Raw genomic sequence first — 25,000 nt, forward strand, 5'->3', positions numbered from 1 at the left:
CTCCCATGTCTTTTTGGAGTCATCCAAACACATGAAACTCAGAAGGGGCGAGGTCGGGTCAATAAGGTGGGTGTGATTCAAATTTTATATTCTGGATTGCAGCAACCGTTGAGCGAGCACTAAGGGGTCCTGGAATTGTCTTGCTTTACCAGAAGTCATTGTTTACTCCTAATTTCAGGGCGAAGGTTATTATTAGCACATCTTCATAAGAAGTACCGGTCAATGTTACACTCCTCGACAAGTGATGTTCCAATAGTACCCTATTTGTTTTTTCATATCGCCGTTTTTCAATACCGCCACCACACAAAAAACGCATCATAGATCGCTGTTCTAACGTGGTGCATGACGACAATAGGGCGGCGATCTTCGTACTGACTGACACAACTTGTTTCTTCTCTGTTAGAACAACAGGCTGCCAAACATTGGTAATTCCGTGGACGGTAAAGATATCTCCTGCCAACTACCAAATCAATTGCACAGCGTTTCGGAATTTTATTGAACTTTGATATTTTTGTGTGAATTGCACTTTTACATATTGTTAAGAATGTTGAAAAAACTTGCGCCGTGGCTCATCGGGGAGTTAGGGCCAACTCCTTTAGATTCCAGTTGAATAATATGTCACTTTCTGAAGTACATCCATCGTTTTTATACCGAGAATCTCAGTGCTATATTGTCATTGCAAAAATGAAAGGCGTTTTACTAAAATTTGACATTGAACACAAGTATAAGACTATAGGTGTGTAAAGGATGCAAAACGCGAAAATCTAATGGTAGCCAAGTAATAACCGAGGCAAGCCAAGGAAGAAGCTCATTTTGGGGACACAACCGTTTGTTCGGGCCAGTTGACTAATAATACTTTCAAAGGTGAAGTATAGAAATAAACACGTGCAAATCTTTATTTCGGGTAGTAAGATAGAGAGACTTTGAGACCTACGGAAAATATGTCTGGTTGAAGTGCCTGCGTAAGACGGCTCGAATTTCTGCATCGCTTGTATTATTTTTCTCCTAACTTCGAAACCCGCGTTTTTACAAAGTTTTCGCAGACCTCGAAAGCAATGTTCATTTCTCGAACTACGAAGTACACATTTATGGCGAATTCAATCTTCCTAAGGTTCTTTGGTAAGCAGACTTATTCCAAAGTGACAGAACTAGCGTAGTAGGTTAGAAAAAACGATGCCTATTTGAGTTTATTTATAATAATGAAGTGTATCAGATTAAAACGATAACAAATTTGCCGGAAATGATCTAGATTTGATAATAAATAGTGCCCCTGTCTTTCCTATGAGTCACGCATGCGACACGCTTGTTTCAGTTGACAAGTTTCATCCACCGTTTTCCCTGTATTTTTTCTTCGCATTCCAAGTGCACAACGTGCAACAGTTATTGAACTTAGATATGCCTACTCCAATTACGCGTGGCTATAAGGCCCTTAGTTTTAAAAACTTCAACCACCGTCTCAAGTGCATTTTTCTGCCGTATATACTTTTCGCCATCCAGAGCTACGTTTCTCTCTCTCTCTCTCTCTATATATATATATATATATATACATATATATATACATAGAGAGAGAGAGAGAGAGAGAAACGCAGCGCTGGATGGCGAATATATATATATATATATATATATATATATATATATATGTATATATATGTATAGATTCCATATATGTTAATTTCGTTTCATATGACAGAACGTCGTGGCCGCCATTCTCCGTGAGTTCGTTTATTAACCCACTCAAAACAACCGACACACAAAACCCATACAAAGATGGTCTATGAACGCCTATGGAAAATCCTATGGTGAGCTATCACCTTCCATGGCCCTCTATGGTCAGCCATAAGGAACCATAAAACATGCTATAGCCACCTACAGAAAAATGTATGTCTTCATATCTATAGTATCTCGACCATTCCGATTTCTATACCTGGCTATAGAATAATGTATGGCTATGCAGCTATAGACTTGCGACTATTCAACATTCTTTATTGAGCTACAGAAATATGTACGTCCTTATTGCTACAGATTCGCGACTATTGAATGTGCTTTAGCCGGCTATAGGGTGGTGTATATCCCCAAACCTATAGACTCGCGCTTATTGAATTTTCTTTAGCCGACTCTATCGTGTTTTATGTCAGCAAAGCTATAGGCCTCCGATATTTCAATGTGCTTTAGCCGGTTATAGAGTGGTGTATGTCCCTAAGTCTATAAACCCGTGACCATTGAATTTTCTTTAGCCAACTCTATAGTGTTTTAGGTCACCAAAACTATAGGTTTCCGACCTTTCAATGTTCTTTAGCTGGCTATAGAGAGATATATGTCCTTAAATGTATAGGCTCGCGACCATTGAATCTTCTTTAGCCGTCTCTATAGTGTTTTATGTCACCAAAGCTATAGGCCTCCGACCTTTTAATGTGCTTTAGCCGACTACAGAATGGTGTATGTCCCTAAATCTATAGAACCGCGACCATTGAAATTTATTTATCCGAGTCAATAGCGTTTTATGTCACCAAGGCTATAGCCTCCGACCCTTAAATGTGCTTCCTCGAGCTATAGACTCGCGACCATCCAATTTGTTTAGCCCCATTCTCACGACCGTAAAGGTACCTTTGGCTCAGGGACTTATATTCTCTGCGGCCAATCAATTAACGATCTTCCGCGCGTGGCGTGTGCTTGCGACCCAAGAGCACGGGCTAATTCGCCGATAGCAAAGGGACCTGTGCTAAAGGTAGCTTTACGTTGACCGTGTGAATGGGGTATATTGCTTAGGATATAGGCCCGCGACCCTTTTTTTTAAATGCAGATGTAGGAAAGTGGAAGAGAGTCATATGACTCTCTTCCACTTTCCTGTGGTGCTGTGGCGAAACCGTTGTGTCGCGACGGCCCAGCGACAACGACGCCGCGCGTTGTGGTCGCTGTTGTGGGACATCCGAAAAGAACTCACCGCCTACCTGGACGACCAGCGGTTCTCCCTTGGCGAACAAGAGTTCCTCCGCCGGTGGTCGTGCCGCTACCTTTGTGTGGTGAGGGGTCGCGTCATGATCAACTTTTTACTGTTTAATGGGCCTTAAACTCTAGTTGATACTACAGACCAGTCCCCCGCGAGCCCGTTGAATATGTTTGTTGCGTGCAGCGAGCGTGCATTTTTGTGGAATAAAATTTTCTGAACAGCTGAAGGATCCCTGTTTCCATAACTCCTTAAGTGTGGGCTAGGGCGCTTGGAAGAATAGCAGACAATAAAAATTTATAAAGTGCCTTTTGAAATGACTGGCCAGATCTGGAATTTCCTTAGCCAGATCTGGGATTTCCATACCTAGCCAGGGGTATCAGGCTATATCTGGCATTATGAGGCTATATCTGGCAGATATACCATATCAGGTTATGTGTGGCCAATTTTTGATATGGCCATATTTGAAATCTTCAGATCTGGCCAGATATAAATTTTTTGTAAGGGATTCATGCGCTCGATCGGGGCGAGAATTTTCTTTAGCCAGGTTACCTGGGCGTACGTCGCCGCGGCTATACGCCCGCGATCACAAAAGCGTCCTTAGCTGCCTATAGGACTATTGCAGTTTTGCCGGCTGCTTCCCTTCGCATTGCCTTATTTCGGCGTTGACGTCATCTCGATCTTCCGTTTTTTAGCTGTAATTATCTGTCTTTTCCAGTCTATTTTGTAGCGCGCCTTCTACTTTGTCCGTGTCCCTGCCGTGTTTGTATTTCTTTCTGCCTGCTGTGTTAAATGTATTTAAGGCTTTTTTTGTGTGTGTATATTTCGTCGTTCTCGACCCGGCGTCAACGAACATAAAGCCGCTGCTTACGCCACTACGGAGGTGAGCCCTACTCTTGTCACGACGGTCTATCGCGCTATAAAGCCGTCTATTGGACTCGAATAAAGTCTCGAGAGGGCTGTTTCGAATGCCGGTGCACATGTCATCAGTGTAGGTAGAGCAACGACGTAGCAATCGCGACGCGAGAGCCGACTGCGCCTTGATCTAGCCGGCCGCGCTCGCTCTGTGGAAATGTAAGCTTGCGACTCTCGAGCAGCGTTAGCTTACTGAAGATGCAAGACAGTACTTTGTCGTCGCGAATTCTTTGCCTTTCGAATGGCTGCGAAGTCCTCCAACAACCGTTCGCACAGCATCGGAACCTTCCGTCTGCGAGCGCCGGCGGTTCGCCGTCGCGGGGATCACGTTCGCGGAAATTCATGTTCGCGGTGTTTCATGTTCGCCGCAGGAGTTCATAGGATGCTCCAATTCAAGTCGCGACGATAAATCGTCGGCGCTCGCAAACTGCCAGTAGGCCCCAGAAAGGTTGCGATGCTGTGCGGGCGGTCGCAGGCGCCGCTGCCTACGGTACCCCGAGCACTGGAACGTTTTCGCCGGCGTTCGCAGGGCAAAGATTCTCAACGGCAAAGCAGCATCCTGCATCATCAGCAAGCTAACGCTGCTCGATGAGTCCCACGCTCACATTTTATCAGAGCGAAGGCGGACAGCCAGATTGAGGCGCAGTCGTTTCTCGGTTCGCGATTGCAGCGTCGTTGCTCTGACTAAACGATTCACAGAGTGCTCTCGAGACGCGTCTATAGCGCGATAGAGGGTCGTGACAACAGAGAAGTTTACCCCGGCAGGGGCGTAAGCAGCGGTGCAATGTCCGTCAAAGCCCGTGTCGAGAACGGCAAAATATACACAAATAACAGCCGAGAAAAAAAAATATCTTTAGGCATGCACTGCCCTAGGTGCGTCCTATTATCTCTCTGTTCTGCGAATTCAACAAATCAGTAAGCGCTGTAACTAATTTTTCTTCTTTTCCTTTAAATTATGAGACATTAAACTCGTTGGAGCTTCTTGGAGCATACAGCCCCAACGTGTTATCACGGTGCGCAGAGATTGTAATTTATGCCAGTGCTTTCGACTGAACTCACGTATAAAAAACGTATTGCGGCAAAAAATATCTTAAACCACGCAATCATAAACGCCACAAGGATGCAAAGATTCACAAAATTGAAGTTCAAAAATTGGAACCTAACAGTGTACACATGATTCAAAAGTGCTTGGCAAAAAGGAGATATATATATATATATATATATATATATATATATATATATATCTTTTTTTTTTATTTATTCATTTATGGACATCCTGCGCAAATTCGCCATTAATTCTTCATTTTAAATTATAATGTGGGTTACACGGCGTAAAATATGATAACTTCAAACCCGCCCAGTTTTGGGTCATTTCTGAGAAGTGCAGCTTTGGAAGTCCACAAGCTGGCCTTCATGGAGCTGTCCTGTTTACTCGGTAGTGACAGCAGGGTAGACGCTATGCGTGTTTGCGGCCAATCGTGTCTCCGGTTACGGTCCCGTGACAACAGTCTCGAATCTGGTGATAACGCTGAACACGGCACCCGCCTTAAGCCCAAGGGCACACATAGCATCCTCAGCACTATCAACCTTGTGTCGACCTGTCAACAGGATATAAGTGACACATTCTGTTATTGTGTTCATTGCTGGTATGCCCCTGAAGATTAGTCTTTGTGATCGCACCCCCGTTCTGGCCTTTAAGGAGCTCTGCTCTTCCACTCTTCCACTCCTCTGTTTTCTCCTCTTTCTCTAAGCTGAAAGCATTGTAGAAGGTGCGGACTCGGCGGACCAATAAACCGTAGACTTTTTATCGCTTCACTCCGCTCTCTGTGCGCATGTAACGGAAGGAGCGTGATCATGTGGTTTGACGGATGACGCATTAGCCGCTGCCAATCCCGGAATGAGGCTGCTTGCGGACCTAGTTTCGCGAGCCGTGCGGCCCGCGGGGCTGCTGTGGATTTCGCTTCTATGGTAAATGGTATCTCGATCGAAAAGTCCTACCCTTATGTCGGCAACAAGCGATTTCCTCAAAGAAGCCCAAGACATTCTTGTGATGCGTTCAGTGTTCGGTTCGTCAAATGGCAGCTTCTGCTACATCGTGGTGAATCTTCACAGATCGCTTCCTCCTCGGTTTTGTGTTTGAGTGGTTGGGCTGCAGTGCCCGTGTCGACGTATATTTCGGATTACATCTTTCAAGTCCGGTATTTTCAACGTAAGTGCGCTGCAATCTACTCGGCGACAATTGACCGTTCTGTAGTGTCTATCTCCTTGCAGTGCCTATCTTCTGACAGCTGGGAGAATAATTTCCCTATAATTCTACCGCAGTCGCCTGCCATTGGCTGTCTGAAATGATGTGAAAATTGCAGTTAGAATACTGACTTTCTTTTCTCCCTTCGTTTTGTTAAAATACGTTTCATTCACACCTTTTCGAGGATACACGTTTCCTAGACACACGTTAAGTCGACACTAACGTCTCGTCGATACTCATTACGCGAATTGCACGTTGCAGGGACATTTCGTCGCGCCTGTATTGCTGAGGCGCGTGCTTACCGATTCTGCCCACCCGTTCACGCCACTTCTTGGTGAGTCTGCAGCAACTCATTTCAACAAGAAATATATTTTGAGTTGTTTATAGACATGACGTGTTGATGAAACAATCTGTCGGTGAAACGTCTTTTGATGAACTGATTGCAGCGCCAATGAGTGGCGACTGGCAGTATAATTTCGGGGGGAGGGGGGGGGGGGGAATTTGGCCGGCTGCCGGGAGACTAGACACTGCCCAGGAATTGCCTTTGGTTCTTGTTTGCTTTGCAATATTCTCAGTTGTATAACAGCTGAGTAGTACCTCTTCACGTAGTACAGATTGCTTAGTTTGTGCTTGTCTACAGAATGGGCTGTGTGTAATAAACTTCAAGGAGATTTGAAAACGATACCTTGTGTCTTTTTACCGGTGCTTTTACAAACACCTGGGTGAGTGCATTTGGTTTTTGTTGTTGTTGTTTTGTTGAAATGTTAGCTCTTTGTTTTAAATGGGGCTATGAAGTTCGACATGTCTTACAAGGTATTTTTTAAAAATGTCCAGTAAAGACAAATAATTTGTTTCACATTTTATACCATTGTGGTACAACGAAAAACTACAGGCAGCTATAGCACGATGATAAAGAGGCTCATTAGACCAGATATAGAAGAAGCTATTGCAAACCATACAGAGAGCAATAAAAAGCTAAAGAAACCATACCAAAAAGCCATCGGCTGCTATAGCACAGTGTCTAAAAAGATCCATAGAGTAAGCCATAAAGATCTCTATAGCAGACCATACAAGAAACTATAGGTGGCTAAAGGAACCATAGGAAATGCCACAGGCAGCTCTAGCACGATGGGTATAGAGAACCATAGGACGAACTATAGAATGAGCTATAGCGCAACATACAAAGAGTAATGGGCGGCTAAAAAACATAGCAAAAGCCATAGGCAGCTATTGCGCGGTGTCTAAAAAGATTCATAGAGCAAGGCATAGAAATTTCTATAGTGCACCATACAAGATGCTATAGGTGGCTAAAGGAACCATAGGAAATGCTATAGGAAGCTGTAGTACGATAGGTAGAAAGAACCATAGGACGAACTTTAAAATGGGGTATAGCGGACCATAGAAAGAGCGATAGGCGGCTAAAGATACCATAGGAAAAGGTATAGGCAGCTATAGCACGGTGTCTAAAAAGGTCCATAAACTAAGGCATAGAGATTTCTACAGCGCACCATACAAGAAGCTATAGGCGGCTAAAGAAACCATAGGAAATGCTATAGGCAGTTGACGCACGATAGGTATAGAGAACCATAGGACGAACTACATAATGAGCTATAGCGGACCATACAAAGAGGAATAGGCGGCTAAACAAACCATAAGAAAAGCCGTAGGCAGCTATAGCACGGAGTCTAAAAGGATCCATAGAGTAGGCCATAGCGATCTCTATAGCAGACCACACAAGAGGCTATAGGTGGCTAAAGGAACCATAGGAAATGCTATTGGAAACTGCAGCACGAAGGGTATAGAGATCCATAGGACGAGCTATGGAATGAGCTATAGCGGACCATGCAAAGAGCCATAAGCGGCTAAAGAAACCATAGGAAAAGCCAGAGACAGCTATAACACGGTGTCTAAAAAGATCCATAGAGTAAGCCATAGAGATCTCTATAGCAGACGTTACAAGAAGCTATAGGCGGCTACAGGAACCATAGGAAAAGCCATAGGCAGCTATAGCACGCTGTCTAAAAAGATTTATAAAGTAAGCCATAGAGATCTCTATAGAAGACCTCACAGGAGGCTATAGACGGCAAAAGGGACCACAAGAAAAGCCATAGGCGGCTATAGCATCCGTTTCAAAGATACCCATAGATTAAACCATACAAAATTCGATAGCGAAATTTCCATTGAAAAAACTATATACAACCATAGGGAAGGCCATAGGAAAAGCTATAGACAGCTATACAAGCGGCTATGGCTAATTGGGACAACTCGCTATAGCCGGCCATACAAAGGATTTTCTATAGCCGACCATAAACCATTTTTGTATGGGAATGGCCACTCGTAACACTTGCCATAGGTGTATACTGCCACCATATGTTCTGGTGAAGTCACGAAGCGCTTTTTCCTACTGCGCCGGAGCACATATTTTTGTTCTTCTGATGTTTCACCTATATAATCTCGAACCAGCCAGGCAGCTTGAGTTGGAAAGTAGAAAGGGGCAACTCGACAAAAACCTGCAGAGCGTTCGTGGACGAAGACCCTCCGAGGTGAGTGCATATTATGTCGAAACGATTTGATGCTGGCAATGATTAGTGGGACAACATCTCAGTGTTCAATGATGTGTAGTCGGTGAGATATTAAAAATGCAACGGAAGTTTTCCCCATTCCACGAATTTCGCGCCTTCTATTAGCGCCGAGTTGTTTCGGTGGCGCCCTCTAGGGTTTCCGTTCATGACGTCCCGACCAGAATTAGCATCACCGTAATTGGCAGGATTTTCACCTGTCTCTCCACGATTAGCAGGATTCGCCTCGCTGTAAATTGGCGATTGGGTAGGCACTTTCCAGCAAGCTATATGAATTGGCCAATCGCGAATTTCGACCGCAGCCAGGCTTTTTGTCGCCGCTAATGGTCTGCTTGGCTTCATATTCGACCTCAGCCGCGGCTAACATCGGATCGAGTCATGGAGCAGCGTGAAAAGATACTTATCACGGCGCTCGCTGCCTCTCTCGGTTTGCCCTCTCAAGGGCTAAACCAATCACACACACACAGAAAAAGCGCACGTCCGCTGCGCATTCAGTGTGGGTGGTTGGTTCAGCCTGAGGTGGAGAACGCACAAGGACGATAGGCGGCGTGAGGAAGTACTTTTCGCGCTTTTTGGCTGGAGGTAGAGATATTTGTTCGTACGTCAGTGACCAGCGCTCAGTTGTGATTGACTTACTTGGATTCAAGCATCGTCTCCGGTCGGACCCGGAGTGAAACTAAGTAGAGACCACTTGATTTTGGCATGTCGATACTCTTTACGTAACGCGGGGGAGTTGGGGTGTACGAGAAAGGCCGGAGGCCCGTACCCAAAGGCCCAATGTAGTATTCACAGTGGCGTTTCAATCGCAACCGCGAAGCGAATCCGCTCGTTGTCATCATCAAATGCGCATGAAGCTGCGCTGAATCTTTAAGCAACCGCGTTCAGCCCCGCTTAGCGATCGACTGCCAGTCTGAATGAGGCATCGTACGACCAAATGAAAAAAAAAAATGCCGATCAGCAAAAGACACATACGCACGCTAGTCCGTACACACAAATATAATGGACGTATTATTAATGCACCAGAATAAATTTAGGCATACACGCATACTTGCATTCCTCTTCCGAGCAGGCGCAACCGAAGGACAACGGGCGGCAACAAGCCATGCTGAGGCTAAAAATGTTCTACCGGAATCTTAATGAGTGAAGGACGGCGTCACCCTAGTCACTGCCCCCCCCCCCCCCCCCCATAGCTGACTTCTGTATTTCTTCCCAATGCTCGGTGGCGCACGTTGTTCGGCCTTCTCATAGGCCACAATCTGATCGGCTGCCAAGCGATAAGTTTGGGACTCCCCAGCCTCATTTCTTCAGCTGTCAGGAAGTATAAATCTTTCCGACAGATCGGTTCTGCAATCTGCCATCTTCGTCTGCTGGGCTGCGAAACGCCTTCTGAGCCTCCACTCTTGCTATGTTGTGCGCGAAATTAGACGCTTCGCGCGCGTTCACACCTCAGTGACTCAGCATTTTTCGCTCACGTGATAAGCGCTGGCAAAGTCTACAAGGGTCAACTTTAAGAAAGAAAATGTTGTATGTGAGTTTAACACCTACTACTCAATAACACGCCTGTTCGAATGGCGTTTTGTAAGCCGGGACAAGATATTTGCAAAAACAATTCTGGTATAATCGAGACTAATTCGACACTTTTCACTATCAGCAATTAAGTATATAAAATTCAATGTTACCTGAGGCTAGCAACAGGAGAACCAGTGCATTCGGAACCATGGTTAGAGTAGCTATTGGGCCGGGATGCTTTGCAAGGATGACTTTTCATACGATATACGCCACTTCTTACTAACAGAAAAAAACAAAACCTTGTTTTTTGCTACATCTCAACACGAGCTTCACAGGCGGTCATATTGACACGTGTCTTTCCAACACCACGAACAGCTGGAGGAAGCAGATCTCGAAACTTTTGAAACGTCAATGTCTCTAGCAAACGAAAACATTGCATTGTGTTTTACGGATCTACCCTTAAACACAATAAACTTTTCTGGAAAACTCCCAAAGACCTCGCGTCGAGGTCTTTTGACTCAGACTAAGACCGCATTGAAAAAAATAGAAACAATTTTTATTACATACCCTGTTTTGCATTACTTCTTTCTTAACTGCGTTTTGAAATCTGAAATGGTCAGCCGAGGTCAACTTCGGCTTCTATTTCTGGATAATCTCAAGTGCCACAGGTCGGAAGGTCACAATCCGCCAAGCAGAAGGTGTGAATGACACATATATTAGAGAAAATGCTTTTTAGAGCTATACTATAAGATTTAATTGTAGCACGTTCCCCTACTGGTGAAGCGCAGGTTGGGTTAACCATATTAGCCTAAAAACGACATCCAGAAACAAACTTAAGTACTACTTTCTTGCGAGGAACAGTTAACATTCGCGAACATATTTCGGAGGACTAATTGGTAGCGTCATCTAATTACAAAGACAGGGATATAATTTCTACAATTACACTTCACTTTCATGAGAGCACCAAGGACGTACAATAATTAAGTCTAAAAAACGGTCAAGGGAACAGAATATAAAGAGTGAGCAATATAACATAAAAATCTCGAAAATAAAAAGGCACAAGCTCGAAAAATAAGAACACGAGGTTTTGGTCGTACACCTTTCATATAAGTTCGGTTTACCAAGATGACCAGATGACCTTTTAGAAACATCTCGTTTTGAAAGTGCTTATTAAAACACAAAATACAACATTGTGAGACGTGGACGAGATTGTACCCCCCGGTAAATGCATAATCTGGTCAATATGCATTTTAAAATACTGTGCACAAGTGCCCTTGTGACTGGACTGTTGACGTAGGACCGGCGGAGAATATTTCGAAGAAGCGACATGGTGCGCATGCTAGGATCCAGGACCGCATGTCAGTAGATAAAGATGACGCTACCCACACGCTTCAGTGAGGAGACCAACGTTACTAAAACACTCAGTTGGGAAACTCCCATAGAGACAGCTTTGTAAAAGTGGCCCCAAACTGTCTCCGAGCGCCGAGCTAATGACGAACACAATGTCACCATTCCTCCCGCAGCGGCCACTCGAGGAACATCACGTGACTTCTATTTTGGCTTTAAGAACAGATACAGCGGAAGAGGTTACAGGGGTGCCACCCCCGTCTCCCTGGCGGACGCGCCGCGTTGAGCTATTGAAGTTAAAATGCACCTAGGGCGGGACGTGCTACCTGAAAGGCCCGCTGAGGCATGGTTGTATAAAAACGATATTAATTGTGCCGCAAAACCCTGCAAACTAAAGATTTTAAAAACATAACGCGCCCCTCTTTTGGTACTAAACTCCAATAAATTTCATACAAACGGGTCTTTTTCGTTTGTTTTTACGCAAAAACAGGCTTTCCAAAAGCTCAAGGTGACCACAGTACAGACAAATGATAAAGAGTGGGGCTGTTGTCGCATTTAGCTCGGTCTCGGTGGACGCCAGCGACCCAGGTTTCGACGGCGAGTTTCCCAACTGAGTGTTTAAGTAACGCTAGAGGACACTAACCAGGAGTGTGAACTTTTTACCTCCTAATTTCAAATCACCAATATCAAGAGTGTAGTATAGTATAGACGAGTAGGCATAATAAAAAGCCGCAGTTCAAAGTTTCCGCTGTGTGCATATAAATGTTTAACAAATTGTGTAATTTTCATCAGGAGCATACCAACACTGCGTAGTTCAATCTAAATCGTTACCGAAAATACGTGCAGCTCCCAGCATGTTTCTTTGCCAGATACAATATAAAGTGCCTGAAAGGTGCGACTGCGCGAATTATTTTGTAAAAAATATTTTATTTATTGGACTATATAGTACGCGCGTAGCAAAATACAATATTGATCATATTGTATTCTGCTGCGCTACTGGTAACGTTGGTGCGCCTTCGAGTTTTCCACGAGCTTCAAGTCGTTCAAAAAGGAGTTGATTTAGTGTTTTCCGATGACGCTCGGTAAGTTTTTATTTCAAACCATATGTGTATCTTCAATAATTAAAAGGTTAATTATTGAACTTTAATTAATTAGATGACTTACGCAAACATTTGCCACCCACATAATGTCCCCCTGGCCGTACAACTCGCCTGCACCAACCGCAAAAGCGTAACTTTCAAGGCATTTTTTTTAAAACAAATTTGTAAATCTTAAAAAAAACACCCTATATACCCCAGTCTTGGGTAAGTTACTTTTAAAAAGTAATTCGTTACAGTTGCAGTTACTTTCACATAAAAAGTAGCGAAGTTACCGTTACAGTTACCGCAACAAAAGAGTAACTCGTTACAGTTACTTCTAAAAAGTAACGACGTTACTTTTTAGTTGCTTTTCTACAACACAAAAAATTAGGAAAAACTAAAAATCGCTTCTCACCAAGTTTTATTGCTTAAAATAAAAGAGTACGGTGGTTTACGCTTTTGTTAGCAACAACCTTTACCACAGAAAAATACTCTCTGTACCGGCCATGATAGTTCTACTTTGTTCTCATCAACATCCCTATCCTTAGTAGCATCAGCCCATTGCTGGCTTGTTGACGGTTGAGCTGGGTTCCTAGGGTCCGTGCACATATTTCACTTCGTGCCGTGCAAGCCAGAAACAAACCTCGCGCAAGAAGCAGTAAATTTTGCCTCGACTGTTGACACCACGCCGGGGGAGTGACGTAAATCAAAATACGCCACTACTCCGGCGCCCCGCGTGCCATTCGCGTGTATTGTTGTTTCACGGTCGATGCACCCAATTAAAAAGCTTTCGCGCAGAAAAAAAGAAAAAAACGCAACTTAGTGCTTCAAGATACTAAGATGTACGTGTTGAGTCACAATCCCATTGTAAAGATAACTAGATTTTTTTTTCATCAATTCTACACGTGGCTACATTCAGGTTGTGACTCCCGAGGAGGAAGGTATACGCAAGTTCGTGCGAGGCCAACTTGACACTCGAAGTGTTGAAACAGGCAATTTGAAAAGTGCAAGGGATAGCTAGATTGTACTTGTTCAATGATATATTATTCATAAAAAACTGGAAAGTAGCGACAAAAGTAACGTCGTTACTTCCATCGTTACCTAAGAAAAAGTAATAGAACTACAATTACAAGTTACATTTTTAAAAAGTAACTCGTTACAGTTACAGGTTACCAAAAACGTAACGAAGTTACAGTAACGCGTTACTGCTTAAGACTTGGGGGGTATGGTAGGGTAAATGGTACCTGTTAGTTTTAATGGAATATTTCAGAGAGAGGTGCATGTATTGACATCAAACTTCATGTTTTCAAAAAGAATGCCACTGGGTATAATATGACACCCATTTTTTGTGGCTAGATGACTTACCCCTCCTATGGATGGCCCACCCAAAAATTTCAGGTGTGTTTAATTATTCAATGTGCCTTTCTTAGCAGCCACAAAGAGCAATGTGATGATATTAGGCGATGTTATTCTGAACTCCCGTAGATTATATCTGAACTAGAGAGATATTATACTCTCCTTGGAGCTTTTGTCGAAAAATAAAATAAAACCACTCTATGCACCAGGCCACAAGGGGGGTGTCTCGCAGTGGAATCTTTTTTTCTCAATTATTAGCATGCAAGTAATTAGTGCCTTTTAGTTCAGTATATTTATGAAAGGTTGTAGTACATGTGTGCAAAGTTTCAATGGATTTGGATCAATAGTTTCAAAGGAAAATGCATAAAAATGCAATTTGAGAAAAGTGAAGTTTTATGTTGACATACTGCTTATGGATGCTCAAAATGATCCCGGGGAATACATTTCGCTTCTGGCTTTCTTTCTGGTGTCTCTGAAACCTTTCTTAGCGTTCTTTTTTTTCCGCCGTCTTTCCTTGCTCTCGGCGGAGTTGTAGAATTCTGCCCTTTCAACGCGCTTTTTGTCCATCTTCTTAAGGGCAATGTCACAAAACACACCTGGAACAATTCCAAGGGTCTCCAGATCAGCTTTTTGTGCAGAATTGCCGTCATTGTAGCAGGCCACAGCATCGTAGTTGCTGTTTTCAATGTGTCAGCGCTGACAAATATGATCTTAGGGCAGCGGCACCAGATAAGTTGGTTCAGCGATTCATTAGTGTTCTGTGTTCGTCCATGAAGACCTGGATCTGACAATGCCTTGAACACTGACTTGATGGCTTCCATCACAGCCTCAGGAATGTAGTTTTGTGTGGGAGTATGTCTCAAGGTTTCCCTCAACAGTGCATCGGTTATACCCACACCATGAAGATGGCCCCTTTGGGCATAGTCTGGGGTTGGGCTTCGTATCTGTTGATAACTTATGAAAGTATGTCGCCCGTACAGCTCGTCTCATATTCTCCGAACTGTCTGTATTTCACCGAATAGCCTTGCCCTAGTAAACCTGAATGGAATCTATGTCCTTCTCCGTGAGGCGTCATTTCCCGGAGAGTGGCAGACCATCTGCCAGCTTTTTCCTCTTTTCGTTCTTCTTTATGTTCCTTAGCCTGTTGCCCATACGTTTCTGGATGTGTCCAACACATTCATGGTTCTCCATGACCTTTCGTAAGGCTGCGAGTCTCTGACAGCGATGTACGCTTTGCTGTCTGCATCACCGATGTAAGTTGTGTACATTATTTGGTGTTTTTCAACAGAGCGTCCAAAGATTTTTACAGCTCCTGCAGGTTCCATTGCACCAGATGGCCCATCGTAAGTTATTTTACATTCACTCAAGTTGTCATCCGTGTGAAGGTTGCGGGCACACATGTGGCAAAACTTGGATTCAACTTCGAAGTCGAGCACTTTTCCTGTGTCAGCTGATACTGCTGCTACAGCGCCGTGTAGCGAGGAATAACCCCGCTTCATCCATGTGCCGTCCACTGTGACAGCAGATTCCAGCTCCCCATGAAAGGCAGAGGCCTCTTTATTCATTTCTTCGGCAGCTTTTGCCATACTTTTGCTCACAACGGCCGTGGTTGCGTCGAGAAGCCTCGCGTTGTACGATGCAAACTTCGTTGGCGGTGGCGGCAGATTGAGCACAGCACATACGATGCGACCAGTCGTCAATCCTTTTCCGCAGGTGCGAAGGGCATAAGCGAACCATTGATTTACTTCAAAGACGTTGCCCGCAATACGCCTGGATGTCTCAAGCACACTGAGAGCATCGCACTCGCTCCAGGTGACATTTATGCAGGATGCCAAACCGCTCCGCCCTGTTAATAGCTTCTTCCAAAATTATTTCTCGCTTGTCGCACTTTTTACAAACAGCAACATCTTGCAAGAAGCTGCGGAAAAGACCGAAGTCGATTAGACGGAAGCCAGTCGTAGTCGCCCCGTCTGCATCGAAGGATTCACCACCGATACTCCCACCAAGTGTCGTAAAGCTTGCGCTTCGCCGTGTCAGTTTCTCACTGCTTTTCTTGGAAGTGAACCGATTACCTTTGAAAGTTCTCTTTCTGGTCCATTTGCTGGACGATCGTGGCATCTTCTGGGCAAGTAATACACTTGAAACACGAAACAGAAGCGAGCAAAAGTGCTTAATCGACCACAGATGAAATGTTCGGAGCAATAACAAAGAAATATAGAAAAAGCTACAAGGCCACCACTAGCGGCGCATTTGCGAAGAAATAAATACTTTCAACAATAAATTATATTTGAGTACACATCATTTACTAGTCACACACACATAATAACAAAAAGAAACGGTACAAAATTAATAAAACACCGAAAGACAAAGATGAACAAACCGGCCTCCCATCTCCGTCCGCCATTTTCAAACGCCAGGGGGTGTGGCACACTTGGCGCGACTTTTAAACCGCTTAGAGCGAGCACTCGAGGCCGCGCTTCCGGGGGTTTGTTTTTCGTTGTGCGGCCGAGTTTTCAGCGTCAGAATTGAAAGTTGGATTTTTTTAATGGTTTACCCTACCATAATCCCTTAAGACTGATACACCCTACACGCATCAGAGAACCTCGAGAAGTTCATTTTTTTAGACCTAATTAGGGTCTCCATACTATGGCATATACCCCCCCAAGCACACCTAACTATTTCTGTGCGCAATAATTACTGCTCGAAAATATATTCGCTCCCATCCTAAGAGATAAAATAATCCTTACTCAGAATAGTTAAATTTTAGTCAAAATTAGGGATTTTTTTATGTTCATTTCCTACGCAGTTATCTCGTCGATGTATAAAGTAATTGAGGCGTCTTGTACTTTTCTGTTGACATTTCCGCTGCTGCTTTACATTTTAGGGGTAGGAACTAGTCAAGACGTTTTAACAGCTTTTTCTCCTAGCCACCACCAACACTGTACTTTGTAGCTGTAGTTCGAAATGACGGTGATACTATATAGTATTAGACACAGTGTAAGCGTCGACCAGCCAATGATTCGGCATCTTTGGCCTGGCCAAGATGCACTGGAAAGTTGTGAGTCATGGTTTTCACGGTACGGTTGACCACTTTGGGGTACGTACGTGGTACGTACGTAAGACCGGTCGCACCCTTCTTTAAACCATCCTCGCGTAAGAAAGTAAACGTGAACGCAGTTAACTCGTTACTGACAGACCCTCAGAGAACTTGGAAAACGAGCTGGTGTTAGTTGCATCTGCCGGAAAATTTGCCGCCAGTTTTTGAAGCACATCTCGGATTGTAATAATGCAGTCGTCTTGCGTTTCTCAATGAGGTCAGCCCGCAAACAAAAGAGCGGTGTATTTACACCATATCTGCGCAGGTACAGTTAAGGCCTAGCTTGCGGACAGGTAGTATGCGGTGGTGGAGATATGGCGGGTCTCTAGCGGCTGCGACAGACCAGCAAACAAGGTCCACCGAAACTGGCGTTCTCTCCTCGTCGCTACCGAAGATGGGAAGCCGAATCGTGCAATCAACATCCCTTCAAATGTTACGGGTTGAAGCTGAACAAGTTGGTTCATAATTATAGGAATTACCAGCTGAATATAAGAGAAGATAAACACACAAAAAAATACATTCACACTGCTGGAGTAGCAACCATTTAAGGCCACTTCGTCCTTCTCAGTTGGCTACCCGAAAAATGGGCTCTTGCGAGGGTCCGCAAGGGCGCGATTTTGAAAGGTAGGTAGGTAGAAAACGTTTATTGGAAACCAAGAACTACGAATAGAAAGATTATCCGCGCCGCGGTAATCCTTGGATCTGGCAGCCTCGTTCTTGCGTGATTATGGGTGATGAGGGATGACTGTGCGATGGGTCATGAGGGATGTTTTCATATGGAGTCTCCAAGATCTGACTTGGCTACGAAGTCCAGAAGCGACTGGAGGATCCTCGTCCGGCGTTGGGCTTCGCCCTGCGGGTGCGTCCAATCCACGAGTCTCTTGGGTCTTTCTTCCTCGGGTAGCGTCTCGATGGCTTCCACTCTGCACAAGGCTAGAGCTTGGCATTCCCATAGGGGATGGTTGAGCCTGGGAATGGCTTCTGTATCCTTGCATCTCTGACATCGCGGGTCCGGAGGGACCGCGATGTCCCTCCGGACCGCGATGTCCGTCGCAATTGCGAGAGGTTTATGTGGTACTTGAGCCTTGGCGTGACCGCGCCTTCGGTACGGATGCGCCGAAGTTGAACCGTTTCCTTTCGCTTGAAGGTTTTCGCCGGAAGCGGGTAGTCCTCGGGTTGCCACTTTTCCGCTAGCTGAATCTTTCGCATCTTGCGACATCTACGCAGCTCTTCGACGGGGTCGTAGCATGCCGTATTTTCTGGCTGTTCGACTGACTCTTCGCAGTTGGATGCCTGTTGGGATGGTAACTGAGGAATTCTTCTCATCCCGCACTGTGCCGCTGCGTGAGCCATGTCGTTTCCTGAGATCTCCTGGTGTCCCGGGACCCATAGTACACTGATTCTTGTGCCGTGCTCCCGGTATAGGCTGAGCGCCGTGTCGAAGAAGGCGTGTACCGTCGGGCTTGCAGTTGCCTTGAGCTTGTACATGTTTCGTACCGCCTCCTGGGAGTCCGTACACTCTAAAATAAAAGGGTGTCATGGGGTACACCCGTAGGGGGAGTAAGTGCTTGTCACATATACTACACCCTTTGGGGGAATACAAGTGCACCCCAAATATTGGAGTACGTGTACACCCGTTGGTGTGGTGCACATGTACACCTTTTTCTACTGAAATCTCACTCGAAGGGAACACAGGTGCACCCCATTCCATTCGATGGTGTACGGCTACACCTCTTTCTACACCCGCTTCACTCAAAGGGAACACAGATGCACCCCATTCGATGGTGTACCATTGCACCTCTTCATACACCCGCTTCACTCAAAGGGAACACGGACGCACCCCACTCAATAGTGTACCATTACTCCCCTTTCTACACCTACTGCTCTCAAAGGGAACACAGGAGCACCCGTTCAATAGTGTACTGTTACACCTGTTTCTACACTCGCTGAATTCGAAGAAAACACAGATGCACCCGATTCAAAGGTGCATGGTTACACCACTTTATGCACCCGTTTCATAACTTCATAAACCTATTTAAGACATCAAGGAAAACAGTAAAAAATGTATGCGCCCCGGTGATTGCAAAAAGGCAGGTAAACGGACACACGGTATCGTTTTCAAATCTCATAGAAGTTTATTAGACAGCCTATTCCGTAAACAAGTACAAACTTGCAAGCAATCCGTGATATCTGAAGACGTACAAAGAAGCTTTTACACAACTGAAAAGATTACTAAGCAAACAAGAACCGGGGGTGAGTCTTAGGTAGATAATCATGTCGTATTACACCTGCGACTGCGGTGGAAGAAATCGGAAGAACTTTCAGTAGAAGGAACAGACAGTAGAAGGAACAGAACCTTCTACTGAAAGTTCTTCCGATTTCTTCCACCGCAGTCTCAGGTGTAATACGACATGATTAGCTACCACCAGCTCGCCTGCACTCTCACCGTCTTTTCACTCTTAGGTAGTGTCCATTCTGCCATCAGCCCGTAGAATTATTTCCACAAATATCCACCGGCAGTCGCCGTTGATTCATCTAACGACGTTTCATCGACAGCTCAGAGTAGCTTTTCTATTAAAGCTTCTCTCCTTTCTTTTCTTGTAATGAGCCGCCCCAGAATGTATCCGCGAAGTGAAGTGTATGGGGACAGGTGGGCTAACATTTTTGTAATTAGCCGCCGCAGACTCTCGCCACGAAGCGGCGCGAACGGGTCGGCTGGGTCGGTGAGCACGCGCCTCATAGACACACGCGCAACAAAATGTCCCTACAGCGTGCATTTTGCGTAACGAGTGACGATGGAACGTTAGTGTCGATGAAATGTGTCTACAAAACGTGCATCGGCAAAAACGTGTTTTCATAAAACGCCAGGAGAATAAGAAGGTCAGTATTCCACCTGCAGTTATCACATGATTGTATACAGCTAATGGCAGGCGACTGCCGATAAAGTTTCGGGGAAATTATTCTCCCGGCTGCTAGAAAATAGACACTGCCTAATTCTAGAGGTAATCCGGAACGGTACGGTCAGTTGTTGCAAAGGAGTACGTTGCAGTGCACTTACGATGAAAATACCGGACTTGAAATATGTAATCCGATATATATGTCGACACGGGCACTGCAGAACCACACAAACACAAAAACGAAAAGAAAGGGGTCCGTGAAGGTTCAACACGATGTGGCCGAAGCAGTAATTTGCCGAACCGAACACTAAACACATCACATAACTTCCTTGGGCTTTTTTGAAGAAATCCCCTGTTGCCGATACACGCGTAGGACTTTTCAAACACTGGAAATCTTGGTACACTCGAATACGTTGTCGCAAGCGAAATCTACGGCAGCCCCGCTGGTCGCAGCACAGCACACAAGCAACTAGGCCGGGAAGCAGACATTCCGAGGTCGAAAAAAGCTACTACGTCATCCGTGAAACCTTTACCACGTGATCACGCTCCTGCCGTATGCGCGCTCAGACAGAGGAGTCGAGGGATAAAAAAAGCCTTCGGTTCATTGGTCCGGCAACTTCGCGCCTTCTTCTATGCTTTCAGCTTAGGGAGGGAAAGAAAAAGAAATGAGTATGAAAATTGCAGCTGTTTCAAGGCCAAAAGGGGCCCCCCTCGCAAAGGCTTATCTTCAGGGGCAACCCAACAATGAAAGGATTTGTCGCTTACATCCTCTTGAAAGTTCGACCCAAAGCTAATAATGCAGTGGATGCTATCCGTGGCCTTGGCCTTCAGGGTGGTGCCGTGCTCTGCCTTATCTCTAGCTTGGAGACTGTAGTCACGTGATCCTACCCGGAGACCCGATTGGCCTAAAACAAGCATAGCGTCCACTCTACTGTCAATACCGAGGGAACACGATAGCTCCATACTTCCTAAGAAACTGCCCATCCCAAAGACTAACCCCCATGGGGGAATCCAAGCACAAGCTGATCGGGGCGCGTGGCTAGCGTGGCGGTGCATTGGTACACCTAGATGTTTTTAAGGGAGAGGGGGATGCTCATTGTCGGTGTACAAGCACACTGGCTGGGCAACGGAGGGTGCGTCCTTCAGGAAAAGGGTGCATGAGCGCCTGATGCACCCGACGACACCCTTTTTTTCTTAGAGTGTATAGATAACGAGGTTTCTCGTCTTGCCGGGGAGGTGCCCGTATACTCCCAACGTGAACAGAAGAGCCGCTTCTTCTACCGTGTCTGATGTGACCTCCGTGCCCAGTCCGCAGCTAGTGGCAATTTCAAAGGGAGTTGCCCCCTCGCCTCTGTAGAAGACTGCTCCTGCGGCATACTCCTTCCCTTTTGTTGCTCCATCGACGTACACCACTGTGGTGGGCTCGCTTGCCAACAGCTCCTTGACCTCCTTCTTGTGCTGTTGGGCGTGTCTTTTCCTGCGGGCTTTGTGTCGCTCCGGGTCCATATTTCTTGGAAGGGCTTTCGCACCTTGGGTGACGCTAATCACATCCCACGGTGCCTTGCTTGGGGGGAGGGGGCCTAGGGTCTCCGGGAGCTTGATGCCTATGTAGCTTGCCACTGCTCGACCTTCCTCTGTGTGATGCACACGCGCCGTGTGCGTCACTGTCTGCTGCACCAGTAGGTCCTCAATTTCTGGCAAAAAGATGAGTTGCCTCATCCTCTCCGTTTTTGTACTTCTTGGTAGCCCCAAGATGGCTCTTCGTGCGTCATTGAGCATAGCTCGGAACTGGTTCTTGTGACACGACCGTAATAAATAAAATCGCGCCGCATATGTGATTTTCGAGACCAGTGTGACCATTACTAACTTCCTTGCCATTGCTTCTCCGGCTCCTCCAAGTCGATGGGAGATTCTTCTGACCAGGTTGAGGCCTTGCTTCCACTTCTTTCTCATCTCGGCCATCCACTTGTCAGTGATGCTGGGTGAGTTTCCGAAGGTGACCCCTAAAAGCTTGATGCTCTCTTCTCGAACGATTGGGTCCCCGGCGAAGGTGAGCTGCAGGTTTCTTTGGACGTTACCGGCCCCGAACACGGTGTATTTAGTCTTTTCTGGGGATGGTCTCATCCCTACTTCTTTCAAAAAGTCGCCGATGGTATTTAGTCCTTCTTGCAGTGCTGCCTCCTGTTGCTCTGGCGTACCTTCATGCGTCCATATAGTGACGTCGTCTGCATACGCCGTCGCTTTCAGCTTCTCGATCTTGTAGAGCCGCCAGAGGAGTGGTGCCATAACTATGTTAAATAGCGTTGGCGAGAGAACTGCTCCTTGCGGCACGCCGATGTTGTTTTCGCAAGTCGGGCCTTCTCGCGCTTCCTTTCCGTAACCTGCCTTTATTCTGTACTTGCGGTTCGCAAGGAAAGATTTCACAAAATCCAGTTGTTTGCCAGTGAGCCCCTGCTCTTCCATCTTGCCGACGACAGATTCGTGGGGGACGCTGTCAAACGCTTTCTTGATGTCAATTGATACGATTACTCTCAGACTTCCATCGCTTCGCGGCCGATCGATAACATCGTTGTAGATCATAAGCAGGCTGTCGTGGGTACTTAGGTTAGCCCGAAACCCAGTCTGCGTGGGGTGGAGTATTCCTTTGTGGCGTATGTTGTGCTGGATTCTGGCCAGGACCATTCTCTCCATGAGCTTTCCCATGATAGAGGTGAGGGAGATCGGCCGTACGTTCGCCGGATCTGTCGCGGGTTTCCCAGCTTTCGGAATCGGCGTCACCACGGATATCCTCCATTCTTCCGGGAAATCGCCAGTGTCCCAGATTTGGTTGAACCATTGCAACGTTGCTCGCCTGGCTGACTCCGGAGCGTTCTTAAGCATGGGGGCGGTGATCCCATCAGGTTCAGGTGTACTCTTTGATCGGCGTTGCTTGATTGCTGCATCCATCTCCCATTCCGTGAAAGGCTGATCTTCGGATTGCCTGGACGGTCCGGTATGCTTCCTCCAGTAGGTGCTCGGGTCGGGCTTTTTGGTTGGTTGAGGGAAAAACACTTCCCCGAGCTGCTTGAGGATGTCCTCCATCTTCTCGTTTGACATTAGGGCTATCACGGGAACGGGACTGACTCCCTTTTTTTTTACCGTACATAGAGTTGAACGTCCGCCATACGTCTCCCATGTTTGTGAGTCTATCAAAGGTCTCACAATATTCGATCCATCTGTCGAAGCCAAGCTGGCTTGCGTACTGGCTTGCCTCTTTGGTGAGCTTGTTCGCTTTTATGAGATGCTTTCTCAGCTTCTTCTTTCTGTAGGTTGTGAATGCTGCCGTTCTTCTGTCCCATAATGAAAGAAGATGCGTATCTGGCGTTGGAGTGTCCTCGTCCACTTGGCGCTCGTCAACGGCTATCCTGGCCGCTGTCGTCAGGAGGGTTGCGACGTGTTGGAACTCAAAGTCTTCTCCCTGGTCTTCGATGTTCTTCCGAAAGTCATCCCAGATTATCGTTTTGGTCTGTTTTTTGCCTGGGCTGCTCTTGGCTCCGATGTCCAGCTCCACGACAATGGGGAAATGGTCGCTTCCCCAGGCGTCGTCTAATATGGACCACTGTAACTTCCGTGCGGTGCTTGCAGGCGCTATCGTGACGTCGATGATGGAGTCTCTGTGCCCTGCTCCCGTTGCATACCTCGTTGCTCTGCTGAAGTCGTTTATTAGGGCCATATCCGCCTGCTCTGTGATGTTGCGCAGGTCTGCGGCCCCCCTTGCCGTGTCGCCTATCGCCCAGTGTTCTACGTGTGTATTGAGATCGCCTCCCAGGACCATGAAGTCATCAAAATATTCTTTGCGTAGGTGCCTGATCCAAGAAAAGTCCTTCGTAGTGTGCGGCCTGTTGTACGCCGAGGACACCGTGAGCCTCTTGCTCGTGGATTGCAGCGCTACGCGTAGCGCCACAACTTCTTGGAGTTCCGTACACCACTGGGATGTGTCGATGGTGATGTGTGGTAGCTTCGCCTGCACAAAAACAGCCGCTTGTGCCTGGATTTTCTTTTCCTTCCTGTAGGTGTGCGTGATAGATGGCATGTAATATTGTTTGAATCCTGGTAATGTGATCTGATCCGACTTCGTTTCTTGCAATAAAAGAATGTCAAAAGTTTCATTCTTGAGTCGTTGGACGAGCTCTGCCCTTCTGCTTGCGAGACCGCGACAATTCCATTGTAGGATTCTTAGCGCTTCCTTGCTTGCATCATTGTTGGCTATCTTGTGGCGTAGGGCAGTTAGTCGGTAGAGCCTGCTGGGACGTCAGCATCTGTTGCATTTGTAACATTTGCTGTTGTATCTGTTGCATCTGGGTCTGCATCTGTGCTTTTATCTGTGCTTGCATTCGCTGTAATGCCACTTGCCATCCCGTAGGTTGCTGCGCTGTTAAGCTGCTCGCAGTCGCCGTCCCTTCGGTCCTCTCCTCGCGAATTGGATCTCTTCCCCGAGAAGCTGGGCTGTCTGCCTGCTGCTCACGCTGTTTTCTTTGCTGTTCTTGTTGTGTCTTCCTGGCCTCTATCGCTGTCTTGATGTGACCTAAAATGGTGCTTTTTCGTGCCTCGCGACGCCTGCTTTCTTCCTCGATCTTCTGTCGAAGTTGCAGTAGTTCAGTCTCGAGGCGCCTGCATTTGTCGGCGTCCGCTTGATTTCTTGCTTCGATGGCTCGGAGCTCTGTTTGCCATGCCTTGACCTCGTCGTCATCATCGGCGTAGTAGCCTTTCGGTTTCTTCGCGGCTTCGGCATAGCTTTTTTCATTGTTGCGAACCCGTCGAGCTGACGGTGACCTTCCGCGCAACGTGATGGTTTGTTTTTCGTTACGTGACGCACTTCGCGACGCCTTCCTGCCATTCCTGGTGCTACCAGCTGCGGCGCTCCTGCTTCTACTCTAGCGGGCTGGTGATTTTCTCTTCATTGCACTACTTCTTGCTTCTAGCGGTGGAAATTCGCCTATGGTCACGTGGGGCGGTTCTACCTCCGTTCTCTGCCCCGTCGCCGTGGCTGCTT

At 46.3% G+C, this 25,000-nt stretch overlaps 1 protein-coding gene and 1 pseudogene across 1 annotated transcript; both read right to left on the bottom strand.

Annotated features, from left to right (window-relative positions):
* Positions 1 to 17,843: 17,843 nt before the first annotated feature.
* On the bottom strand, positions 17,844 to 19,621 carry LOC115323295 (annotated as a pseudogene).
* Positions 19,622 to 22,870: 3,249 nt separating this feature from the next.
* LOC120850243 lies at positions 22,871 to 24,040 on the bottom strand. The gene has a single exon (XM_040222691.1). The coding sequence runs from the start codon at positions 24,038 to 24,040 to the stop codon at positions 22,871 to 22,873; it is 1,170 nt and encodes a 389-aa protein (XP_040078625.1).
* Between the last annotated feature and the right edge of the window lie 960 nt (positions 24,041 to 25,000).

The sequence above is a fragment of the Ixodes scapularis genome, unplaced genomic scaffold, assembly GCF_016920785.2.
Source record: "Ixodes scapularis isolate PalLabHiFi unplaced genomic scaffold, ASM1692078v2 PGA_scaffold2__306_contigs__length_199485367, whole genome shotgun sequence".
Classification (NCBI taxonomy): Eukaryota; Metazoa; Arthropoda; class Arachnida; order Ixodida; family Ixodidae; genus Ixodes; species Ixodes scapularis.

Bases quoted from the DNA above. Each gene is read 5' to 3' on its own strand.
- LOC120850243 (XM_040222691.1), bottom strand. From the start codon at position 24,040: ATGCCATCTATCACGCACACCTACAGGAAGGAAAAGAAAATCCAGGCA.